The sequence below is a fragment of the Dryobates pubescens genome, chromosome 4, assembly GCF_014839835.1.
Source record: "Dryobates pubescens isolate bDryPub1 chromosome 4, bDryPub1.pri, whole genome shotgun sequence".
Classification (NCBI taxonomy): Eukaryota; Metazoa; Chordata; class Aves; order Piciformes; family Picidae; genus Dryobates; species Dryobates pubescens.
The window spans coordinates 46,841,153-46,865,750 of NC_071615.1; the positions used below are offsets into that span (position 1 = coordinate 46,841,153).

Below are 24,598 nucleotides of genomic sequence, written 5' to 3' on the forward strand. Positions count from 1 at the left end.
AAAGGGTGAAATGGTACTTTAAATACATCAAATTTCATCATCTGGGCCATTTTTTGGTGGCAAAGTGGTATTGATCTTTCCAAATGCTTAAAATTAACTATTTCCAGAAGGTCATTATTTGATTAAAGGCATTAAAGTTGAGGGCAAGAAATGATGTACTTTGTCTTCTTTCCCATTCAAATAATCATGTAATTTAATCACAACTATCCCTTCATGTCCTGTAATAAAAATGTTTGTCTTAAGATATTGTTCTTTACCTAACATATTAACCTTTAAATGTTATGAAGTACTTAAGAATAATCTTTGCTTAGAGAAGATTCTTCCATAATGCAATGAAAGGATCTCCAGCATTTAAACTGATAAGGCCAAATTTCCCCTACGCATTGATTAGAAAACGCATTAAAGCCTTCAGCTGAGATTTCTCATAGTGTTCAACAAGATGGAAAATTCAGGGAGTTCTGAATCAGTAAGCTTATGCATATGGCATTGTGGAGCAAAATACATACATTTCTCGTCAATGTAAATAAAGGCAACAAATAAGTAACAATGGACACAGCTTTAATGTATCTGGGGAATGTTGTTTGTGCTGCATTTGGAAGAACACAGCGAGGAACGCCCACCACAGGGCAAGAACAGAGCTTTGCATTCAAAATGGTTTTCCAGGATGAGAAATTCGAGTTCTTTCGGGGGGGAAATACCTGTCTGTAGGCTCAGACACAGCAGATGAAGGAGGTTCTCCTCCCCCTCTACTCTGCCCTGGTGAGACCTCACCTGGAATATTGCATCCAGTTTTGGGCTGCCCAGTTCAGGAGGGACAGGGATCTACTCAAGTGAGTCAAACAGAGAACAAGGGTGATGAAGGGACTGGAGCACTGCCTGATGAGGAGAGGCTGAGAGACCTGGGGCTGGTTAGTCTGGTGAAGAGAAGTCTGAGAGGGGATTTAATCAGTGTTTATAAATATCTAAGGGCTGGGTGTCAAGAGGGAGGGGACAGGCTGTTCTCCATTACATCCTGGGATAGGACAAGGGACAATGGATAGAAACTACAGCACAGGAGGTTCCACCTCAACAAGAGGAAGAACTTCCTCCCTTGTCAGGGTCACAAAGCACTGGAACAGGCTGCCCAGAGAAGTTGTGGAGTCTCCTCTGGAGATGCTCAAGACCCACCTGGATGCATTCCTGTGTGACCTGTGCTAGAATCTGTGGTCCTGCTCTGGCAGGGGGGTTGAACTTCACGATCTCTGGAGGTCCCTTCCAACCCCTAACATCCTGTGAACCTCTGGAGCAAGCCTACATTACGAGAGCAATCCTAATTACCCTTATCTGTTCTGCAATTGCCTGACTGCAGGAACGTTTATTATGACTGCAGGTGTGTCTTTCCTGAAATACATAAATTGTCCTGGTTTTCTACCATGCAAAGCCAAGAGACCTAGGCCACCAGATATTTTTAGGAAAACTAGCAATCTACCAGACTTAGTAGTTTTTGATACGGACCAACACCCCTGTCAGTGAAAATCTTTTCAGGGTATTTCTATTTTCCAGTAGTTTTAAGCACTGACTTCTGCAAGGTGTATACTTCTGAGTCATTTTTAAAACTGCTGTGAATGTTCAATACTTTGGGATTTCTCTATTTTTCTCACAAACCTGTGCCTCTTTAACTCAAGAAACTGTTTTCAGCCTGCTCCAGAAGAGAGATAGCGCAATACAAATGCCTCTCACCGCGATGTAAGCTAAAAATAAACGTCCCCCAAAAAAGAGAGTTGCCTTAGCATTCTGTTTACAATAATCAGCCTTAAGTTTCAGGCTTTGCCTTTGAGCATTCCCCTGAATCAGAGAAAAGTTTGAAACCTGAAGCTGTCCTTTATCTCCAGATATTTCTGGTTTATCTATTTTACTGGCTTTCATTACTCCAACACTGAAAGGGGAAGCCAGATGTGAATTTTAAATAAATCTCTATCTGCCATCATAATAGAGGAGATTTAGCAAAACAAACAAACTGAAGCCCCTCCAACCTCATAGGGCTTTTCAGAAGAAAGGTAAACTTCACTAGCAGGAAAAACTTCCTTTGAAGAATAGTGATACAGATTATGACAGTTCTTTAAATTTCTTCTCCAACCTATTATTCAGCTACACCATCTGTCTGGATGCTACCTCCACCTCTTCTCTGGATTGTGAAAACAAATGACCAAACAGGTAGCAGTGGTACTGACATTTCACTGTATATTTTTGGTGATATTTTAGGGGGGAAAAGGTTCATAATGTCTCTTCTCTCTGCTTTTCCTCCTCTTTAGCTGCATCACTTCTTGTTTATTGTATTAGACCCTTTACTCAGAGTGGCTAAGAGCCAGTGACCCTGAAAAACTTGGTGGATTGTGGCACAGTTACTGAATATGAACACTTGAGATGCTTCACCAGCACTTGGGAAGAGAAAAACCTAACCTTTAACTCAAAAAAACCTTATTGAAACTTAAGTATTACTACTTCTTAGTTGAGTATAGGGGGAATTGAATAGCCCAGATGAAGCTTGGCTCCTCTGCTCCCTGCTTCCTCCACCTTTCCTTTCCCTTGTTCAAATGTAGCTTTTCTACAGCATTCCTTTCAATTGCCTAGCAATGATAGATAGGCACAAGCCCTAATCAAAAACATAATATTCATGCCTTTGAAAATCCTACGTAGAATTCAACTACATTCATATGTAAAAAGAAGGGGGGGGAGGGAAGTAGATGCAGAAAAACAGTGGGTGAAGCTTTCTTCTGCCTTCCTCTACTCCAGATTCTTCCTCTTTCACGCACAAAATTCAACTGACTCTGTTACCAGAAGGTACATGTGACAAAAATGGACTTAGCAATAAAAGAAATAATCTGAACAAGAAAAAACAACTGCTAATTATTAAATAAGTCAGTCTTAGTCTGGGACATTGCTTTTTATAGTGCAGGCATATAAAATGGGTCAGTGAGTTTCACAAGAGGATGACTGGCAATATATGTCCCTTTATCTTTTATTTAAGCAGAGAGAAGTACTGATTTCACTGCAATACCAATGCTTCCCTTGAAAGCAAACACAACCCTAAACCAAACCACGACCTTTAATAGCCTGCATTCATTTATTCTTACACAAGCAATCAATTCTTCTATGGAAGACATCTCTGCAGTTTAGTCAAGAGTCCTCAGCACAAAGAACAAGGCAACTTAAAAATAAAATAAAGTCTTTTTTTACTGCTATCAATTTACAAGTGAACAGCAAACATTTATTATTGTGTTGCTTACAGAGATCTAACATTTGTTTTGGAGGAAAGACCTGCAGTAGAAAAGGTCACAGGGCTGAAGCGCCACTTCCACAATGACTTAAATATGTGGATATCACATTGACAGATTTTGAAAGTTGTTGTTTTTTTTAATCATCATTTTCCAGAAGGAGTAATTTGAATCTGTGGCTTCTTGTCATATGATTGATTTTCTTTTTTTTTTTTAAGTTTTATTTTATTTTTTTCAGAATTCATTTGGGATGGAGGGGAGATCTCCCACACACTGAGGAATCATAGGCTAGTAGATATTTGGACTTCATTGCAAATTCAGGTCAGCTGACAAGATACTCCGACTAGCAACGCTGTTCCAAAACAGACAGCTCAAATCCATTCTCAGACATTCCTTCACATTTTATGAGTAAATGTTGTTGGGTTGGGGTTTGTTTGTTTGTTTTTCTTGAATTAGACATTTAACAGAAATTTTATCAGAATATCTAACTTCCCTCCTGCAGCTCAGCTGGTTTCTGTGGCTCCCAGCTTGTTAGTGAAGAACATTTAATGCTCTGATAGTGCCAAGAGGGAAGGAAGCTTTAAGGAAATTCAAAAAGAAACTTTTCCCTAACTTTCCTCCAGATTCTGTTAGCCACAGAAACAGTCAGAAAATTAATTATGATCATTACCTCAATGTAGTTTAAAAAAAGAATCTTTAAAATCCACACCTGTAAAAGAGGGATGCCTCCCAGCACATTATAAAGGAGCAGCCAGAAGCACAGTTCTCACCCGTGCTGAAATAAAGGCAGAGAAGCCCTTAGAAAGCTAAAATACTCTTACTTGTAGCATGGTTACTCGGGGCACGGACAAAAGACTAGGAAAGCCGGATCAAAAGGGGAGCTGGAGAGATCAGGTTTCTCCCTCCTGGGTGGGAATTGACACAAGAGTGTTTTCAGGTAGTTTGCGGTCAGGATGGGGACAAGAACAGCCACAAAAGCAAAGCTCATAGAGCGAGCTGTGCCTAGCATTAGACTTCTTAGGAGCCAAGAAAAGTGCCAGCCGAGCTGAGCCTCGGCAGCATTTCCAGGCAGCAGCTTCTGCTCTTCAATCAGATGTAGCATGGAGCAGGCACTCTTCTTCCTGCCCTGATCCAGCCATCCTGTTCCCCATGTGAAAAAGGATTGACTTTAGACGGACTCTCTCCTCATACCAGAGAGCAGCAAAGGATTTCTCAGAGAAGCAGCAAACTGCTTCAGAGCAAAAGTAAAAAGAATTTAAGACCTTCTTAGCTGTTCTAAAAAATGTTTTTCTATAGACAGTGGGAAACAACCCTTCACCTGAATTGTAATTGGTCACTCCTTTAACAGAGCACTTCTTGGACCACGGCTGTCCATTTGTTTCTGTTTGCACCAGATGCCTTTATTCTTTTCAGGGACATGTCTAGCAGCTCTGGGTTTTCCAGGAGTGTTGTTCCCCTGTCTTTTCCTGTTTAGTTATGGGTCGAGCTCGCTTTTGTTTTCTGTGCTGTTTACTTGGTACCCTGCTTCCCCCACTGCCGGGAACCACGGGCTGCTCGCTAACTCCCCAAATTCCTCCTCAGCTCTGGCATCGCAGCTTTGTTTCCATTTCCATACATCATTACCTCTCGTACAGCTCAGAGTTTTCCCTTTCTCTTCTCTTCTTCTTTTTTTTTTTTTCTTTTTTTAATAACACTTTAGTTTCTTAGTGTTAAAATACTGATACACTGAATCTTCAAAAGCCTTTCAGTTCTGTGATCTGCCCACAGCAGGCACCAGAAACCTGAGAAATCAAGAATGTGGCTCCCTTCCCAGCTAAATTCATGTTGCCATGAGGGGAAAGGAATGATGCTTCACCCAGGAAGCTGGCAGTGCTGGCACTCAGCCCTCAGCTCCCCACCACCTAGCGAAGCCCAAAGATATGGGGTGCCCACACTGCACCCCATACACATGGAGATGCTTGTGCAAAGAGACTGCATGCCAGGGGGTGTAGCTAGGGTGAGACTCTGGCATGCTGGTGACAGCGGTAGGACAAGAGAAAGAGGCAGATGGAGCGAAAGTGGATAGTGAGGGTGTAATACAAGAGAGAAATGGGGTGAGAAAAAGTCAGAGGGATAAGAGGAGAGCTGTAATGAGAGGAATTAGTGAAGGTGGTGAGAGGAAAACAAAACAGGAGGTGAGGATACAGGAAGCGGGAAGAGAGATTAAGAAAATCCATCCTGCCAGAAACAGCATTTCTTGTCAGGCAAACAGCAGGTGCTGCCTGGGGAAGAGCTGATTCATGCATCTGGAGTGCAGGAACTGAAACACCTCTACCTAAGTAAGAAAAACTAAAGCAAAAAAGAGGCTCCACAGAGGTGGGAGAGTTTGCCATGCTGTTTTTTCCTTTTGGCTTCTCAACTGAACGACATCTTTCAAATAGTTTTGTGAATGCGGTGGGTTGAAAATTCCCCCCCAGCATTAACTTTGCCAGACCACCCCAGCTGGAAGCAAATGGCAGCTGTATTTACAAGCAAAAACTACAATCTACAATGAAATGCAATGAATATGTACAAAATATACAGGACTTACAACATTTACAGATATTTACAATTAACTAACAGCACAAGGATCCCCCTGGTCAAAGACCAGGGGAAGCTACCTGCTTCTCCTTCCCTGCCTACCCAGACCCCCCTGTACAAAGAAGAGAGAAAGAAGCAGAGAAAGTTGTTGTTAGACTTAACCGAAACAATGCAGCCAAGGTCAAGCAGAAGCAAGTTAGTATCTCTCCAGCGCGAAGAAGCGAGAAGAGAAGGAAATTGGTTTGGTACAACCAGTTTAAGTTCCTTATCTCTCCAATGGAATTGCTTAGAATTATCTTTTTGTTTTCCTTTTTACACCCAATAGTGATTTGTTTACATTTTATTACTTTTCTGCTCAAGACCTGTGAAAAATTTTAAAGGCATAGCCTAAAAGTACCACAGTGAAGAAACAGCTGAATTTCCCAACCACTGCAAGATCCTGACAGTTCACTGCAGCATTAACTTTTCCAACCTGAGGCCTTCCTGTCCTCCAGTTTGCCTTGCTCCAGACTAATTTTTGAAACATCTGCAGTCATAGCCCCTCCAGGATGAGATTTCCCCTTTGTCTGAGGTCTGCACAGACTCTGAGGAGTCAGTAATAGAGGTGGCATCGCCATGCAGTGAGGGATGCTGATGGTACACCTACATTGACCTGCTCCAGCTCAACTTCAGGGGACCATCATCGCAGAACCACAGAATTTCAGGGGCCAGAAGGGACCTCAAAAGATCATCCAGTCCAACCTCCCTGCCAGAGCAGCATCACCTACACTAGATTACACAGGAACGTATCCAGGCAAGTTTTGAATATCTCCAGAGAGGGAGACTCCACAACCCCCCTGAGCAGCCTGCTCCAGTGCTCTGTCATCCTAACAGGGAAAAAAAATTTCCTCATATTTATGTGAAACTTCCTATGCCTCAACTTCCACCCATTGCCCCTTGTCCTGTCATTGGGTACCACCGAATAGATCCTGGCTCCATCGTCTCAGCACTCACCCTTTACATATTTATGAACATTGATGAGGTCACCTCTCAGTCTCCTCCAAGCTAAAGAGCCCCAGCTCCCTCAGTCTCTCCTTGTAGTAATGCTGTCAGTAACTGCATGGGTCTTTAACCCTCTCCACACCAGTCTGAGGTGTGGAGATTCTCACGCTGTCCCTTCAGCAGCTTTCAAAAACTATCCTGCTCACATTCTTATGACACTGAGCCTTAGCTCCCCATCCCCTCCCTGATTGATATTGCCACTGCACCACAAATCACAGGCAATGGATAAATCAAGCCCTAACCAAAGCTGCTACTATTTTTTTTCCCTCAAAAAACCTCCCCAGGAAGCCTTATTACAGATTAAATTTGATGGATTTCTATCAGATTCACTGCACCACTCCTCTCACCTGACTGTACCCGCAACAGCTATTGGGGAACCTGCTCAGCTGCATCCTGCAAGCTTCCTTCCTTTCCCCCTCCTCATTGTAACACTTGGTTTAGAACGTTATAATTAAAGCTTTCTAGCAAAATTGGGTTAATTTTGTCTCTGTGTATGAAAAGTAGCCAACAGTGATCTACTAAGGAGTTATTGTTTAAAAAAAAACAACAATAAATAAACCAAACAAAAAACCCTAAGTAATGAAGGGCTGTTTAATTAGGGCAAACTGAACAACAGAACTAATAGATTTATTAAAAACCAAACCAAAACAATACCATTTACAGACATTTAGCTTCCTAAAAATTGACCATGTTCTGTTTTCAGGAGAAATCATGGAATGCTTTAATCACAATAATAAAATAACACCAAGAGAATTCCATTTTCCACTTGCCAAAATTCGAGACCTACCTTAAGGATTCTTTTGTTTGGTTGGGTTTTTTTTAGGAAGAATATTTTGCCCAAAGGAGGAGTTAGAAGGAAGAGTTAGCGAAGAGGCAAATTTGGTGGTGAAGAACTTTAGCAGAAAATTTCATTCCTGCTAAATTTTTAGGCAGCAGTGAAGGCTGCGCTTTGGGTTAGCAGCCCCTCTTTAAAGCGAGGTTGTTTGCTGGCATGTCAGTTTGAAAAACAGCACGGTAGGATGACTTGTTTAATAACTGGGCATAAAACCCAGAGATTAGAAAGTCTCAGAGTGAGTGACAAAACTCCTGTGCGATAATCTGATTTCTTTGCCAAAGCAAGGAAGGTTTTTTAATAAAGGTCACGGAGAAATAATCTCTGAAGACAGCAGTGTCTCTTTCCCCCTGAATTTTTACTCCTTTGTAATTTTTATACTCCTTTACGGCAAAAGGCAGACCTTGCCAGGCACACACAAAAAGCAGACAACCACCACAGAGGAGAAAAAAAAAAAAAATTTAAAAGAGGAAAAAACAGAGAAAAAAAAAATCTTAAAAAAAAAAAAAATGAAAAAAAAGAAGGGAGCCTGAAATTTTAGTTACACCACATGTGGTTTTCATTTGTGAAAAATGAACAAGCTGTTTGTGGTTAAACTGTCTAATCTGCTGTTATCAATCTAGCACTGCATTCAAGATTTACAGGATACATCAGCTTCTGTGCCACATTAGCTGTAAAAGGGAGAGGGGGTGGGAGGAAAAAGGAGGAGGAGAGAGTTTATCCTGAGGAATAATATTTCCAATGCAGCCACACTCACACTACATCTGGTTGTGCTGGTAGCGGCAGTTAAATTGAAATATTTCACAGCGTGTGTCAGAAACATGCAGAATGGTAATTATGACAGATCTGATTAAGCCTGAGTGCCACTAGCTCCCTGGCCAGCTCTGGTTGTGCAGGTGTGACCTTGTGCGTGCCTGCGTGTGTAAATAAAATTAATTACAAGCGAGAGGGCGAAGGCTTCGGTGACATCACAAAGCGGAGAAACTCCCAAGGGGGAGACCTAATGGAATATTTTCCCTCAGTCTAATAATACAGTTCATATTGACTTGAGGTAATTAGTGGGATCATTAAAGCAGTTTTCCCGGCGTATTTGGCTGCCTGATCAGATTAGTGAAAATGTTCTTCAGAACAAGCCCTGTGTGGTCTGCCAGAGAAGGAGGAAATAAAGAGCAACAAAGCATATTTTGGAATGATAAGCAGCGCTGGACTTTTTTGCATGGCGTTTTGCAGGGCTGCTCTCCGGAGCCTGGGTGCCTGACTCTCCTGACCGACTCAATCTTCCATCCCAGGCTCCTGCTGCGCACCATCTACGAGTCTTTAATTTGTGTGCCTCTAGCCTTCAACACCGCACTTTAATTTTGCTTCTCCAGCCTTCACCACCACCACACTCTACTTTTTGTTCCTCTAGGCTTCAACACCACACTGTCCTCATGCCTTACTGCTTAAAAAATACCAAACCCCAAAACACATTAAAAAGATAAAAAAGGCAAAAGCCTTTGCAGAAGTGCTAGCCTTCGAAGGACTGCAGTAAGGTAAGTAGAAGGAAGAAGGATAAATATGTGATCAGCAACCCTTCACCTCTTCCCAAAAAGCTAACAGAAGATTGAAGGCACTGGTTTGAGAATAAGTAACGTTTGCATTTCCTAACAAGCTTGCCCCAGCGAAGAAAAATGGGGGGGGGAAAAAAAGTTTAACTGTGATATAAAAGTCTTCCACAGTAACAGAACACAGAGCCCTAATCAAGAAATGGACCATTTGTTTAAAAACAGTCTATTGAGCATGCTCTACCTTGCAAATGGAATATGCCAAGCTCTGTCACAGATGGCAAGCTTTGACAGTTCCCATCCGTAGCGTCGATACTCGACAGTTCAGCACAAGATCAGTGACATTCTGTCTCATTAGAGCCACGCTAATTATCACAGCTAGTTTCAGGGGAAACCATGTGTTGCAATGGTCAATTTGAAGGAGTCTGTGCATCAACAAACTGGTAATAAGGATCAGACACCTTATTATATGACAGCATGTTGCCTATGATCTGATTTACTGAATCAGAGGTACTGAGGCAATGCTGAAGCCTGATGGGTTATGGAATCGCATGTACACAATGCAGATCTCAAATATGCTTTACAAATAAAAGGGAGCTATATAGAAGCAATACAAAGAATTATTTTTTTTAATGGTGAAGTTATGAGGATGTTTCTCATGTGTCATTAAGACATGCAGAGATGTTCAAGATCTTGTCAGCCAGCTCTATCTTTAATCAAATCATATAAGATACATAATTCAGAAACAAAACTGTAAAATTATGGATTATGCTAAATTATAATTCATTCCATACTTTGATTTTTCAGTTTCAATAACATGTACCAAACATTCCTTATGTTGTGCCGTCTTGCTGCTTTAACAGAATTTTGTATTTTGTAAAGAGCTTTCTCTACTTGGCTCTCTTTTTTCATTTGTACATTTAATGACTCAGGCTTCTATTTCTCTTGCGTTCTCTCACACATTTGTGCTCTTTCCACCACAAAAAAACCCTCAACCAAGAACCCCCCTTTGCTCTTTCTGGCCACCTGCAGGGCCACATCCTGCCAGGCTCTCGGTAATCCTAGCCCCAGTGCCTCCCAGGGATGCTCTGCAGGCTGAGGCCATGAGAGCGTTAAGCATTAACTCCCAGCCAGCACAGGGCAGGTGTGCACCTCTTCCCTCCAGGGAAGGTCTCCTCAGGGCTCCAATACCCAGCATTTCCTGAAGCTGCTACCCGTTTTTTTTACATAGCCTCTGTGTGGAATGTAAGCAGCATTTAAACAGCTAGCACTGCCACACGCCTGGCTGTGAACCTCTAGCTGGAGCTGATTTGACCCCACGTGGAAAGCATGCTCAGGAAGTACACTTTTTCATCGGTGTGTCAACAAATCCAGCCTTTGCCTCACATGCTGAAAACACTGCGTGGCCCCAAGGAGCTGTCTGGAGAGGTCAATATAATCCTCTTACCAGTTAAGTATTTTCCATTCTGTAATTTTTTTGCTTTCACTTGAACTGTTTCAGAGTTTAATGCTTTTCATTTGTTATATATATATATATATTTACAGTTTATGCAGATTTCTGTGGGTAACTGCACACCTCCACCTTGGAGATTTTGAGACTGTTTCTCTTCAGTGCATCTTTGTTGATTCAAGAAATTGCTGCCTACTTTCTTACTAGCAGGAACTCAAGACTCACTAAAGTCAATCCACTCCACCAAGGTCATAGCCGTAAAGTGGGTTGCGGCCAGGATCAGCACTGGCCCTTCTCCAGGTCTATCCAGGCTGAGTGATGAGTTACTCAAACTCTATTTTTCCACCCCCCCTTTCTGAGAATTAATGAAAAAATAAATAAAAAACAACCTGAGGTTTTAACTTTTATTTCTGAGGAGAGATGTTTTAAAAGAAATTAAGGGGCACAGGGAGGACCTGGAACACTCTAAGCATTCATTTTGTTCCCACAATATAAACCTGAAAAATCTCCTTCTCCCTGACCTGGGCAAAAGAGAACACTATGACTCTGCAACATGGTGTTCTGTGAAAGAGACAAACCTGTTCTATCTGCCAAGTTTCGCAGTGTCACTGAATAACACACCACTTTCTGGGGGGCAATTCTTGATTGCGTGCAGAAGCCCATCTTGCTTGCACAATTCACACTCATCCTCCCTCCAGCCCCACTGACATGGGATCCTGTCCTGGCTCATGGCACCTCTTGCAACTGTCAGAGCAATCACCCATGGGTAGTGGCGAGGGGAGGAAAAGACATTTTAAATGTCAAAAACATAGAGGCTGCTGTCTGGAGTACTTCTGCAGCTGATGTTTTCTAACTACGGTATTTCATCTCTCCACAAGGGCATGGAGTTTATTTCCAGGCGGACCTGTGGAACAACAGCAGACCTCGGAGCACGTTTTGTTTCCACCTCGTGTCTCCCTGAGCAGTACCCCTCCCCGCTCCACAGAGAATCCATTGTATGCCAAAGGGAAAAAGAAGGTTTTTAAGCCAAGATTTAAACCCAGGAAGTGACTCAGCTGCTCTGAGGGAGATAAAGGCTGGAGAGCACTTGACTGAGACTGAGCCCCCTCCTGCCTCACAGGCTGGACCCTGCTGGGGCAGCTTAAGGTGCAGCACCCTGAGGAAACAGCTTTGAAAATAAATTTCAAGACACTGCCCCCGTTGAAGCCCCATTGTTACCAGAGGGTTACTCCTGGTCATAAAAAGGTTTCTTTCCCCCCCACTGGAAAACAGTTGAATAATTTGTTCTCTTTTCTGCGGTAATGGCGTGTTACATCTTCGTGCCAGACCCACAGTACTGTGCTCGTTCAGTGCTGAGAAGCTGTTTAAGAATGACTTTCCTATTAGAGTATGTAGCTTAATCTCTAGGTGGAAAAACCCAGATCAAAGATACAGCATTTATAAAACTGCAGGTTAAAAAAAGATAAAAGTGAGATAACAGACATCAGTTTTCGACTGTAAATCTCCAGGTTTACTACAACATTAAAATTTCCAGTAAAAACAGGGGGTTTATATACCTGAAATCTAATGGCCTATTCTGAAAATATTTATGTCAAGAAAGGCATGGTATTTTGCATGCCAAAAGCAATTTTAGTGCCAGTGTTTTGCATTCCCTTCCCAGTTAACTCTTTCCCATCCACTCGTGAGCATTAGACGCTCTGCCTAATGCATACCTGGCGTGCCTCCCCAGGCAGCTTTTTAGAGGGAGACACTTCAGGTGCACACTAAGGCAAAAGTTGAATGCTTATAATAAAATATCACTGGGCAAAATACTTGCCTGATTACTCAGGATGGTGTCCCTAGCTTGGTTTGAATCTCTGATTTTACCTCCATGCCTTGCATGCAAAACTGCTCATTTACACTCTCATTTGCCTAACCGAAGCGAAAGATGGGGACAGGAGGACAGGAAATTGGGCAACACAATGCAACAGCTCAGAAGTAACGGGTCAAAACTCTCCATAATTAGATGAGGTTTTGGGAGGTATGGGTAGTACTCCATTAGTTTTATGCTAAAAATAAAGTCAGAGCATGATCCTCCTAGAGTCAAATGTCTCATGTTCAACATAGAGGCATTTTTATTTGGTGAGAAGCGAGGGCAGTTTGCATCCACCTGGCCATACACAGCTGTTGGCAGGACTGATGCTGCAGAGAAGCAGTGATTTTACCTATTTGTTCTACTACCATGTAACCTTTTTTAGGTATAATAACACAGTCTGATAGCCTTGCAGTGTAGTGCATGCTACTTGCAGAAGCCCAGAAGCTAATACCACCTCAGGTTTTGCAAACTGTACTTTCCTAAATTTAAGAAAGCCTTAGCAACTTGGGCTGGTTTTCAGCTGGTTTACGTTCTTCCCTGTTTCTTACTAGCCTGTGCAGACCACAGCTTTTCAGGACAGACCATTAAGACAAATGCAACCTCTCCAAACACAGCAAACATACAGAATCACTACAGCTCTCTCCTTGCCTTATCTCTTGGGCCTCTTATGTTTGTGGGGCTTTTTTGTTTGTTTGTTTGTCTGTTTTTTATGGAATAAAATTAGATTTCAGCATCTGTCACTATCAAGAAGAAAAAACAACCTCATCCCTGGCTCCCACATGAAAACACTGTAACCAATGCACAGTTGCTGAACCATGATGCCTTAATGATCATTACACAAATCAACTTTTTGGTTGTTGTTGGAAATAACAAAATTAAGAATGTGCTTTCATAATTACTGGAATCAGGCTGTCAGGTTATAAATTTAATAAAACCCCAATATAATTAAATTGTGAAGGTGACACATACCACACACAAATATGTATGTATATGTGCAGGTGAATTCTTTTCATTTTGACTTATTCAGGTGTGCTGATTAAATACTAGTGAACACTATTGTTAGCATTGCCATTTTACCATTAAGAAACCCCCAAACCAATGACCTGGGAGCAGATACAAAGCACTTCATAAACCTTTCCTGTCTTCCTTTTGCATGCATTTCTCTAAAGCTCTCTTCTCAACATAATCTAACAAAAATACACGTAGGCCAATTAGCCAACTTTCAATGAAACTGAGATTTTAAGTACTGACAATAGGTCAGTATCACATCCCCAAAGACATGATGCATTCAAGCAATTTCATTTAGAACCTCTTCCTTTGCTCCTCAGGATACCCAATGGCAACCTTTAACGTATGCCTTTTGAATTTAACAAGATTTGAATTTATTCCAGAGATAATGTATTGATCCCTAAAAACCAGAGAAGCTGTAAAGAAATGTACAGAATGAATACATTCCTATGTGGGAAAAGAATTCAACCTTTGAAGGAATCTTCTAAACAAGTCCTCAGAGTTGTTCAAATCCATGTGCCAGATAGTCTCCTTCCTTTACAAAAGCCAACAAGCCACGAGCAAAGTGCACTGGCACCTAAACCAGAGCACAACCTCACTGGTATCACTGCAATCTCTTCCTGCTCTCACTAATGCTTCCATGCCCTGCACTATCACTTCTGCTGCACTGAGTCCCTGTAGCCAGGTGGTTTGTTGAGCGTCAGGTCCATACGATGGTCCTCAGTCCATCAGGTAGCTCTTGCCAAAGGCACTAACACATCACAAGGGAAGATGCTCAGTTTCTACCTTGGCACTTCCTAAACAAAATTCTGAGGCGCATCATTTAATAGCTCTTCTGTACAAAGTGCTCTAGTCAGCAGAACATTAACTGCAGTCTCCTGGCTCAGGCAAGCCCATCCACCTTGCAGATGCTGGCTGCTTAGACACTCAATTTAATGTTCACTCAAATCAGTCCCTTAAAATAAAACAAAATAGAAAGGCCCTGCAGCAAACAACAATCTTTCCACTGTCAGAGCTGGCTTAGGTCACATACTGTTTTATTCCATAGCTTGAGTCTATAGTCAAGAGTTAATCAAGTTTTTTATATCCAAAAGAAGAGCAGCAATGTTTGATTTTAGTGATTTTCAAACAAAACAGTTAACTAATACAGCATTTTCTAATATGTCTCCTCCAGACTTTTCACGATAACTGGAAGTCATTATCCCAGGATTTCCAGTTCTGAGCAGGAAACCAGTATCACCAAATTAAAATCAACCAAACAAACCCACCAAACAACAATGTACCTCTCTCACGTGAGGTTCTCTTAAAGCACACGTTTCAACACGCCTCGCTCTTGTGCAAGTGAGACTCTGTCCCTGAGAAATATTTCTCTGTATCACTGACAAGCTCCATTGCAGACTTTTTTATAACACAAGTATCTCCTTCAATATACAAGGCTTTGCTGCATATTTAAACCTTATCAATTGGCTGGCTAGTTGTCAACGGGCTAAAGCAGAACCAAAACATTCCATTTACCTAAGAGGTTACTTCCATGAAGCAGTTTTGTACCACAAGCGGCACTTTGGCTAACTATAGACCTGAAGACTTGTTCAACACAAATTAATTTTGCATTGCTTAACCTGAGGAGAGAAATAACCTCTGAGAAGACAGGCATGATCTCCACAATGAAAGGAAAAAGAACTACATGTTTGTATTACTTGTTTTCTATGTGTGGTAGCAAAGCTCATGCAAGAATCTAAATGTTGTAACAATGCTCTAAAAGAGGCGCACTACATCCTTGGGAAGATTTTGTGCCTCACTTGATTACCTGTCCTCTTTTAAGACTGCAATAGAAGAGCTGTCTGGCCTAACAAAAATTAAGACTATGCACTTAAATAAACATACTGTCACACAAATCAGAGTACATCACAATTTTGTGGACCGATAGACTGGCTTCATAGCTTGGGTTTGTGGTGAACTGCACTGGAAAGGGGAAGGTGTATAAAAAAACACTTCTCTAACCCCAAGTCTTGACATGTGAATAAAGACATCTGAGGAGCACACAGGTTGGAAGCTGCTGTAACATTCTATCATAATTAGAAACATTTCAAGAGCCCTGTAATTTCCAATCAAAATTACAGTAATTTCTGATATACAAGCCATGATTCATGACAGAATTTTTACATTCCATGGGAGATTATAGTGGCCTGATGTATGACACACTGAGTGCAGCACTAACATAAACAATTCAGTTTAATGTTTAAACAGCACTTGGTGTTTAGAATCCCACAATAAAAGAAACATATTATTGTAGAAATTATCACTTTGACAGTGATTGAAGGGTAGGCAGGCATGTGGCCTATAAAGCTGTAATTTTTACAGTCCACAGCTTGAGTTTAATCATTTTGATATAACATTTCCAAAATATCTCTTTAAATGCTCCTTGCAGCATATAAGTTAAGAGGCAGCATCCTTTCTATACAATGAAAGGCAGTAAACTCCAACATGTGAACAAGGCAGAAGTCAAAAGTTAAAGACTGTTAAAAAGAAAACCAGTGCTAAAATGCTAATGGCTGAAGAATCGTTAGTCTAACTGATCCTCATCAGCCTCTCCTGGAAGATGCTACATTTTCCTATGAAGCAAGCTTAGAAAAGTAAAGGAATAGAGACTAAGAGGACTTAACATTTAATCTAACACAAAAATTCAACAATGCAAGCATTAGCAAAAGCATTGCAGAGCAAGACTTCAGCATTTCTTTCAAGTGTTGGTATAACCATAGTTCTAGTCTTTCCCATTTTTCTGGTTTTTCTTTACTTACTTTTCCAGTACATTCTCACTTAAGTCTATGTTTTTGCATACTCTGGCAATCTTTCTCAGAAGCCATGTCACTTATGATAATCACACCTAACAAGTGCTTGCTCATTTCCCTTTCTTGCCACTCAACAGAAATTCTTCAGCCAAAGGAAACAGAATAGAATCATAAAATCGTTAGGGTTGGAAGGGACCTCAAGGACCATCTAGTTCCAACCTGCCATGGGCAGGGATGCCTCACACTACATCAGGTTGCTCAGAGCCCCATCCAGCCTGGCCTTCAAAACCTCCAGGGATAAGGCTTCTACCACATCCCTGGGCAACCTGCTGCAGTGCCTCACTGCCCTCATGGGGAACCATACATCCAAGCCTTCAATCTGAATATGCAATATCTGTGTAGGCATGAGGGCAGGTAACCAAGCAGCCACAGTCCTCCACAGACATCATACATGTGTCCTCAGATGTAACTTGTATAATGGTAATCTGTTGGGGTTTTTGCTGTTGCTTTTGATGTGGATAGTGCTGCATCAGCTGCCATGCACAGCCTCACCAGTGGGCCTGACTAAATATTTTCACAACCCCAAGAGTTCAGCGACTGCCCTTGCAGTGCACGTGATTTCAAAACACCGAAGTCTCAAGATGAATTCAGCAGAAATACACAAAGCTCACCCACACAGCTCTTTCCATGCCCACACCAGCCAAGATCTGATGAACCTGCTGCTTTCTGAGCTGTGCAAGACCCATGGGTGTACAGCAAAGGCAGCTCACTGGTGGGAAAAGAGAGAGAGGCATCCAAGGAAGCTGCCTCTCAACCCTGCCTAGTGAAGAGTAACCAGAGGTTACTTCTAGTCTCAGGAAGGAGCTACGAGTTGTGGTATGGGGCTGGTGTGCCAACCCACTCATTACTCACACAGAAACAGATCAAAGCTGGGGGGGATGTGAAACAGTTACACAGGACAGCAAGTCTGTTGCACCTTGGGAACTTTACCTGGCTTTTGGTTGCCGCAACCTTTGCAAACAGTGCTTGAGACACCTTAGCTCTCTTCATTTCCTGCTGAATCTCGTCGTAAATGGAAGCATTAATGTTCATGGAATTATTTTCTGTTTTTCCATTCCTCTCAGTAGCAATAGTAGCAGTTTTGACCTGGAAAATATATTTTATAAGACATTTTTTATTATGAAAAAGTTCTTTCTTTCTTTCTCTTTCCCTCCCCAAGCAGTTCCCTCTCCATTTTACTCCTTTTATGCAGTCTTGCTTTGATATTCTGTCAGAGACTTAACATTATAAACTATCAGAGGTTCAGGCAACTGGGAAAGAAGAAATAGGTGGAATAGGTGAGAGCATCTGAAATACGAGTTGTCATTAACTGACCACTAAGAATTTCAAAATCATAAAACAAATTAGGTGGAAAGCTGTCAAAGAGTCTCATGGAGAATACTGAGTCCTTACATCATTTCTTTGCCCCATGCAAATTACGTGAAAATTGTTAAGTGCAGTATAAAAGAATCTCTAATGCAACAAAATACTGACATACAACTTCATTCATGCCTCATGTTTAGCACACTCACATGCATGATAATGTAGAAAAATTGTGGCTTTAGACTTAACTTTAAAAAATATTATCAGTTTCCTTCTCAAGCTGTTTTTAAGATCATTTAGGATAATGCATATTTTATCCATTTATTTATGAAATCAAGATAAGGCTTTCTGAAAACTATTAATTCCAGCAGTCCTTCACTTGTAACATTAAATATTTATTCCTCTTGCAGTCCATGTTAAAGAGAAACACAAACCAAGCAACACAACCGACATGAAAACAAGACAGAATGATTACACTGCCACATCTGCATCGTTAAGGAAAAGAATAAAAATACATATCAGTAGTGATATTGATGTGCAGAAGACTATCCTTTCCTTCATCCTCTGGAAATGATTGTTTCAAACACCATGAATCATCCCACCAAGGTTATAGTGCAATTTCTGCAATATCAGTTGAGAGGTACAATAAAAAAATCAGCAGGTACTCAGGATCTCCTACAATATTCTTAATAGTCAAGGATAACCTTTCTTTAGCAGGTATTCTTGCAGTGTTTCCCTGAGATTAGTAGACATAATGGACCACTAATCCTGAAGTGGACCAGAGGAAATGAGATGCTGAATTTCTGCCAAGAACACACAAGGTGATGATGTGAAATCAAACCTTAAGATTTCAGTTCAAATCTGCAGGTTCATATTGAGGTTCTTGAGAGATGAATTCATTTAGCCATTCAGAACATACACGTCCACTCTAAGTTAGCCATTCAGGCTACTTCTGCACCTAAGGGACAGACCTTGGCACTTGCAGAGGGTGATTCAGCCTGCTCCTAATTATGTGTGTAAACCCACACTTTCACTATCAGTGCAAGTCAGCATTTTCCTGTGTTCTAATGTCCCTTGGGGTTCAGAGGGAAATCACGACAACGTGATCATTCATCTTCTAACCTCACTTTCTATGAGCTTTTGTATGCCACAGGTCTCATGATAATAGGAGTCAAAGGGTTTGGGTGAGAGACATACCTAGGCAAATTATCCTTTTTTTTTTTTCCTCTCTCCTAGAAATGTCATGCTCAATTTGGGTTAACTATCCTCCACAGAGCTTTTAAAACAAAATAATCTAGCCCAGAAAGTGAAAGTGCATGCCACTTTTCCTGAGCCTGATTTGTCTAGCAGGTGTTTCAGGAGCCGTGTAACACATGCCCACTAGCTGCAGGGGGTGTTTCACCAGCAAGAATAAGGCTTCCACACACATTTCCACCTGCTTCCTTCTGGTAGGCATTAGCCCTTTCTAGTGCCCTAAACCAGGACTTCAAAATGAAGAGGGAATTGAAGAAAAATCCCAGAATGTAGTGTACAGTTTATCATGTGATTTGCTTTCATCTGAAAACAGCTGGTACTTTGCAGCCATGTCCTGGAGAGTGAGGCATTTCCTTTTCTGCAGTGTGACATTTTATAGACAACACTGCAGTAGAGCATGGCCAAGCCTGGGCCAACAGCTGCTCAGAAACATTGGAGACACCCAGCAGTGGAAAGCATAAGCAGCGGCACCATCAACCTCCCTTCTTCCCACTGCAGAGCTGGAAAGTCTGTGTCTCACACTGGCAAATCAGCATGGGGCCACAAGAGCAGGTGCATATCCTGAACATCATACAGTGAAATCATTTGAAAATTACAAATCAGTGGCAATTTTAGAACCTTCAAATGAGAAGGACTCGATAAAAGATAACTGATAACCAATGGAGATGTTAAATACACAACAACAAAGAGCCTTCTCTGCTTGCTTGTAAAACAGAGGCTAAGCTACATTAGAGAATAAAAAAGTTATGGTTTTGTTCACAGACCTTCTTGAACCTTATGTTTAAGTTTTAGCAAATTTATTTCAGTCTGTCCCAAAGAAATATTTCTAACTTTTAAATAATCTTTGAGGGTTCTGAGGGGATGATGAAGGTGTTCAGATAGCATACACAAGTCTAGTGTCATTGGGGAAGAGAAGACTTTGCTTTTGTGAACCTGATCAAAACGTCTCATTTCTGTGAGCAAACTGCCTTTCTGATTGCTACTTGGCTTCAAAAGGTAGCTTCACATTGTAGCAGTACTTCATAGAGCACTTAGAATCATAGAATTGTTAGGGTTGGGAGGGACCTCAGGGATCATTCAGTTCCAACCCCTCTGCCATGGGCAGGAACACCTCACACTACATAAGGTTGATCAGAGACACATCCAGCCTGGCCATAAAAACCTCCGGGGATGAGGCTTCTATCACACCCCTGGGCAACCTGCTGTTCCAGTGTCTCACCACCCTCATGCTGAAGAACTTCAAACATCCAATCTGATTCTACCCATTTCTAGTTTTGTTCCATTCCCCCTAGTTCTATCACTCCCCGACACCCTAAAAAGTCCCTCACCAGCTTTCTTGTTAGACCTCTTAAGATACTTAACTGAGCTGTGAGCACCCAGATTATTAAACACCAAGCTAGAGATACAATTTACACTATGCATCTTGGTCCACACTTTTCAAAGTCTAGTATGGATATGCATTTAACCGAGGGGAGTTACCGAAAATCCCCATTCTAGCTGGCAAATCACATCTATCTTTTTTACAGATACGACAAACTCAACAGCATCTAATACTGTTTAAAACAAACACACAAACCTCCTATTGCCTTTGTTGGTATTGAATTAGCAAGTGAAAAACAGAAAAGACTAATCACAGGATGTTAAAGGGTTGGAAGGGACCTCTGGATAGCTTTGAGTCCAAACCCCTGGCCAGAGCAGGACCACAGACTCTAGTGCAGGTAATATCTGCATCAAAAAGCTGTAGTAGCCCAAAGAGCTTCAGGAGAATAAAAATAGTAAAGTTATAAAATGATGTGTTATCAAGATTGTAAATATACATAGAGAGGGGTTACGGATTATCAAGAGCTGTTCTCAGCCTTACCCTGTACCTCTCCAATTTACATCATTGACCAAGTACAAAAACTTTTCTGCCACATCTTCATAATTTCTCCTCAAAGATCAGGAATAGACTGTGGCTGGACTAGATGGACCATTGGTCTGCTCTGCTCTGATGAATTCCATGCAATAATGCTAATTAACCTCTTGGAGAATATCCATACATAAACCTGCTCATAATTTATACATAGCAAGCATCTCAGATGTTGTACTGAATTTAGAAGTGTGTTCAAGCGACAGGCTGCTTGAAGCTGGGTTGAAAGAACACCACCCCCCTCCTCAAAAAAAAACCCAGAAAACAAAAAGTCCTCAGCAGTGCAACCTCAGGACTTGAAAGAGGAGGTGGAGAAAGTAATCATTCTGGAGAGAAAACCAAACCAAAACAACGCTCGTTTCATCCACAGTTTAGCACAACCTCCCACCTGCACTTAGAGCCACGTTTTCTGTTTAGGAGTGAAACCGCAGATCTGCTACTTTGTTTCAGAGGGTTTGTTTGTTTGCTTGCTTTTTCTTTTACAGCACCCAAATTTTGCAAACGCAGGGGAACAATATCTGACAAATGTAACACACTGAAAAACAGAAATTTGTTTGGTCATCTTCCTATCACCAATCAATTTAGCCTTTTAAAAATGCTTGGAAAAAAACCCAACACAAGACCCCGCACATCCAATCCCTCCTGACCTGCCCAGACGTTCTCATCAAATAAGACTGATTACAGTAGGAAGAAGTTCTGGACTAATTCAATTTTCCCAAGCAGGACAGGTTGTTATAGAAGGAATAACCAATCTGAAGAGGTTTTCAGAAACGTGGAAGCTGATTTCTTCCCCATCAAAACTGAAACAACAGAAAAAAACCTTTTATAACACATTCTCCTAAGTACTGTTTTAGCTCGGGAACAAAAATCTTCTTTAATCCTGGTTTAGCTTTTAATATTACATCGTACATTAAAATTCATAAAGTAGTTCATTCCAGGCAAAACAAACTACTTTTCAGTTCTGCTCTGCAAATAGCACAGGAGGTACAATAAATGTTGTTGCTTTCAGAACAGCTTTTATCAGGACAAAGTTTACTACTCCATTATTACAGTGGCGCCTGGAAGCGCAGTTATAGTTAAATGTCGGAGTTTCCATTAACTCTCCTCTACGGTGGTTTTTTTGAGGAGGGGGGAGAGGGGGTGGTGAGAGGGCTGCGGTTACCATTTTGCTCATTTTTGCTTTCATTAAAATACAACTTGGCACAAAGACTATTGACCTTGATCTCAAATTTTGCAGACTTAAAAATACAAATTTTGATGGTGGTGATGCATGGTGCGTGTGTGTGGGCATGTCTGAACTCCAGGGCTCTACTGTCAAAAATCACGGAAGCTGGAGTTATCCAGAGATCCTTACAGTATCACAATACCTTAGAGGTTGGAAGGGACCTCCACAGATCACTGGGTCCAACCTCCCTGCCAAAGTAGGATCACCCAGGGTAGTCTGTACAGGAATGCATCCAGGCAGGTTTTGAATGTGTCTGAAGAAGGAGACTCCACAACCTCTCTGGGCAGCCTCTTCCAGCGCTCTGTCATCCTCACTGTAAAGAAGTTTCTCCTCATGTTGAGGTGAAACCTCTTACAATGGAAGATCACTGGTCCTCAAACACCGGCAAAGCAGTGTTCTCAAGACCAGTCTTTCAAGAGTGACATCCTATCACTGGACCCAAACTGAGACTACTTTGGCACGAAGGAACTATAATTTATATTTAGTCAGGGGGAGGCCAGGATTATATTTATGCAAATGACAGATTTTGGCAACTGAGTACCCAGAATAATGACTCATGCAAGATTTGAGGATACTTCTTCTAAGATGCTTTGTTAATATTACATTCTGCTCTTGACGTTACACATAAACTGTTTTCATACAGGATGATGATGTGTCCCAAGAGTTAGCCCAAATTTTGTTTGGGAAATATGAGTGTCAAGAAGGATTTCTTCCTCAGCTCTGCTGACATGTCTCTGATGAGAAGGAAGTGTTCACAACTGCAGGATGGCTAATGAGTTTTAACTAGAATATCTTTGAAAACAAAATGGGTACATTCATATTGGATGTTAGGAAGAAATTCTTCAGCATGAGGGTGGTGAGACACTGGCACAGGTTGCCCAGGGAGGTGGGAGAAGCCTCATCCCCAGAGGTTTTTAAGGCCAGGCTGGATGTGGCTCTGAGTAACCTGCTGTAGTGTGAGGTGTCCCTGCCCATGGCAAGGGGGTTGGAATTAGATGATCCTTGAGGTCCCTTCCAAACCTAACAGTTCTATGATTCTAAGATTCTATGATTCTAAAATCTGTGACTTAGTCACTTGTCTCCCTCTTCCTTAGTACAACTTGAGGAGAGGATGGAGTCCTTTTTTCTCACACTGCCCTGAGAAGAGGGAGAGGCTGTCCCTAACACCTCTGTGGGGAACTCCATCCACCCTGAACATTGTTCCACACTCAGCATCCTCTCAAGTATCTCTTGTTCCCACACAATATGTAATAGGTTCATCCTCTGACCTTGACTTAGTGATATCCAGAAAGGACTTCTGTGTGGTGATCTGCAAGATGAAGGTGTAGAAAAATAAATAAATAGAAGAAATAGAATGAGAAAGGACCAAATTTTCTTCCTTAGAGCTTGGAAAGGTTAAGCTATGTCTCCATGCAGTACCTACCTGATGGAGATACTAATAGTTATAAACTCCAATGCCTCAGAAAAGAGCCTTACAGACAGGCTGCTGCTCCAGGAGGTGGTGAGATGAACAATGCCCAAGCAAAAAGTTCTTGTGTACACTGTCTCCCTGCACTCAGTTCACCAGTGTGGAAGACAGCAGCAGACTTTTACAACTTGACCAGCTCAGAGGGCTACACACATTTCCCCAAAGCTCATGCATTAGAGGCTAATGATTTCAATTAAAAAAACAAACAAACAAAAATAAAAGATTTTGCTTTTTTGTTTAAGTAAGAGAGAAAGGGAGAAGGAAAGAGGACAAAGAGCTTCTTAAAGGATTTCAAAAAAGAACTGGAAGCAATCCAGCTACATTAGCTCAAGTAGCAACTAGTAAGAATGCTGTAAAAATGAGATAAATTCAACACACTTCCTTCTAACTCAAGCACCAGGGTTTATGCTTGGCCAGTTCCTACCATCCTCTCAGACCTCCGAGGTCACGCTTTCGGTTTCTGCATGCAACAGCACACTAAATTCACACAGAGCAAACTCAGATGCTAAATGGTTAAGTCTGCTCTACTGTCTGGCCACCAGTTGGCAACACAAAAATGCAAAATAGATCCTTTTCAGGATGTTTATTTTCACATCCTTCCGAAACTGATAACTTGCAATTGCAAAATAAACCTTCATGTGTGGCACATTAGCTCCCATTTTTCATGGTTTCATAGTTTAATTGTTTCAAATGTTACACTGGTCTAAAGATTTAATATTAAATATGTTGGCTCTTGAGTAAATTCTGTTGTCAGGATAAAGGGTTTGCTTTGCCTTTCAGTAGTTATCGAAGAAGCTCATAGCTAAGCTAGAAATATATTATGCTTCATTTCTGTATAGTGAACTTTAAATAATTGCTTATAATACATTCAGTAGTATGGATGCTAGTAGCTTTATTTCCTTAGCATCAAACATCCACTAAACTGTGGACATTTGGGGGGTGGGGGATATCAGAGTAGCACCATGCATTAATAAGTTTGTGGTATCCTGAATATCATTTCTTTCTGCTATGATTTGTGAAGTTATACCTGCCAGTGCAACAATTAGAA

The 24,598-nt window shown here is 41.4% G+C and overlaps 1 protein-coding gene across 5 annotated transcripts in view; it reads right to left on the reverse strand.

Annotated features, from left to right (window-relative positions):
* SATB1 (SATB homeobox 1) overlaps window positions 1-24,598 on the reverse strand; it is a 99,226-nt gene that overhangs the window by 11,093 nt on the left and 63,535 nt on the right. For all 5 annotated transcript variants that reach the window (XM_054161228.1, XM_054161230.1, XM_054161231.1 and 2 more), the window contains one exon: window positions 17,323-17,478. In XM_054161228.1, the coding sequence (XP_054017203.1) occupies window positions 17,323-17,478 (156 nt within the window). The remainder of the gene's footprint in view (window positions 1-17,322; window positions 17,479-24,598) is intronic.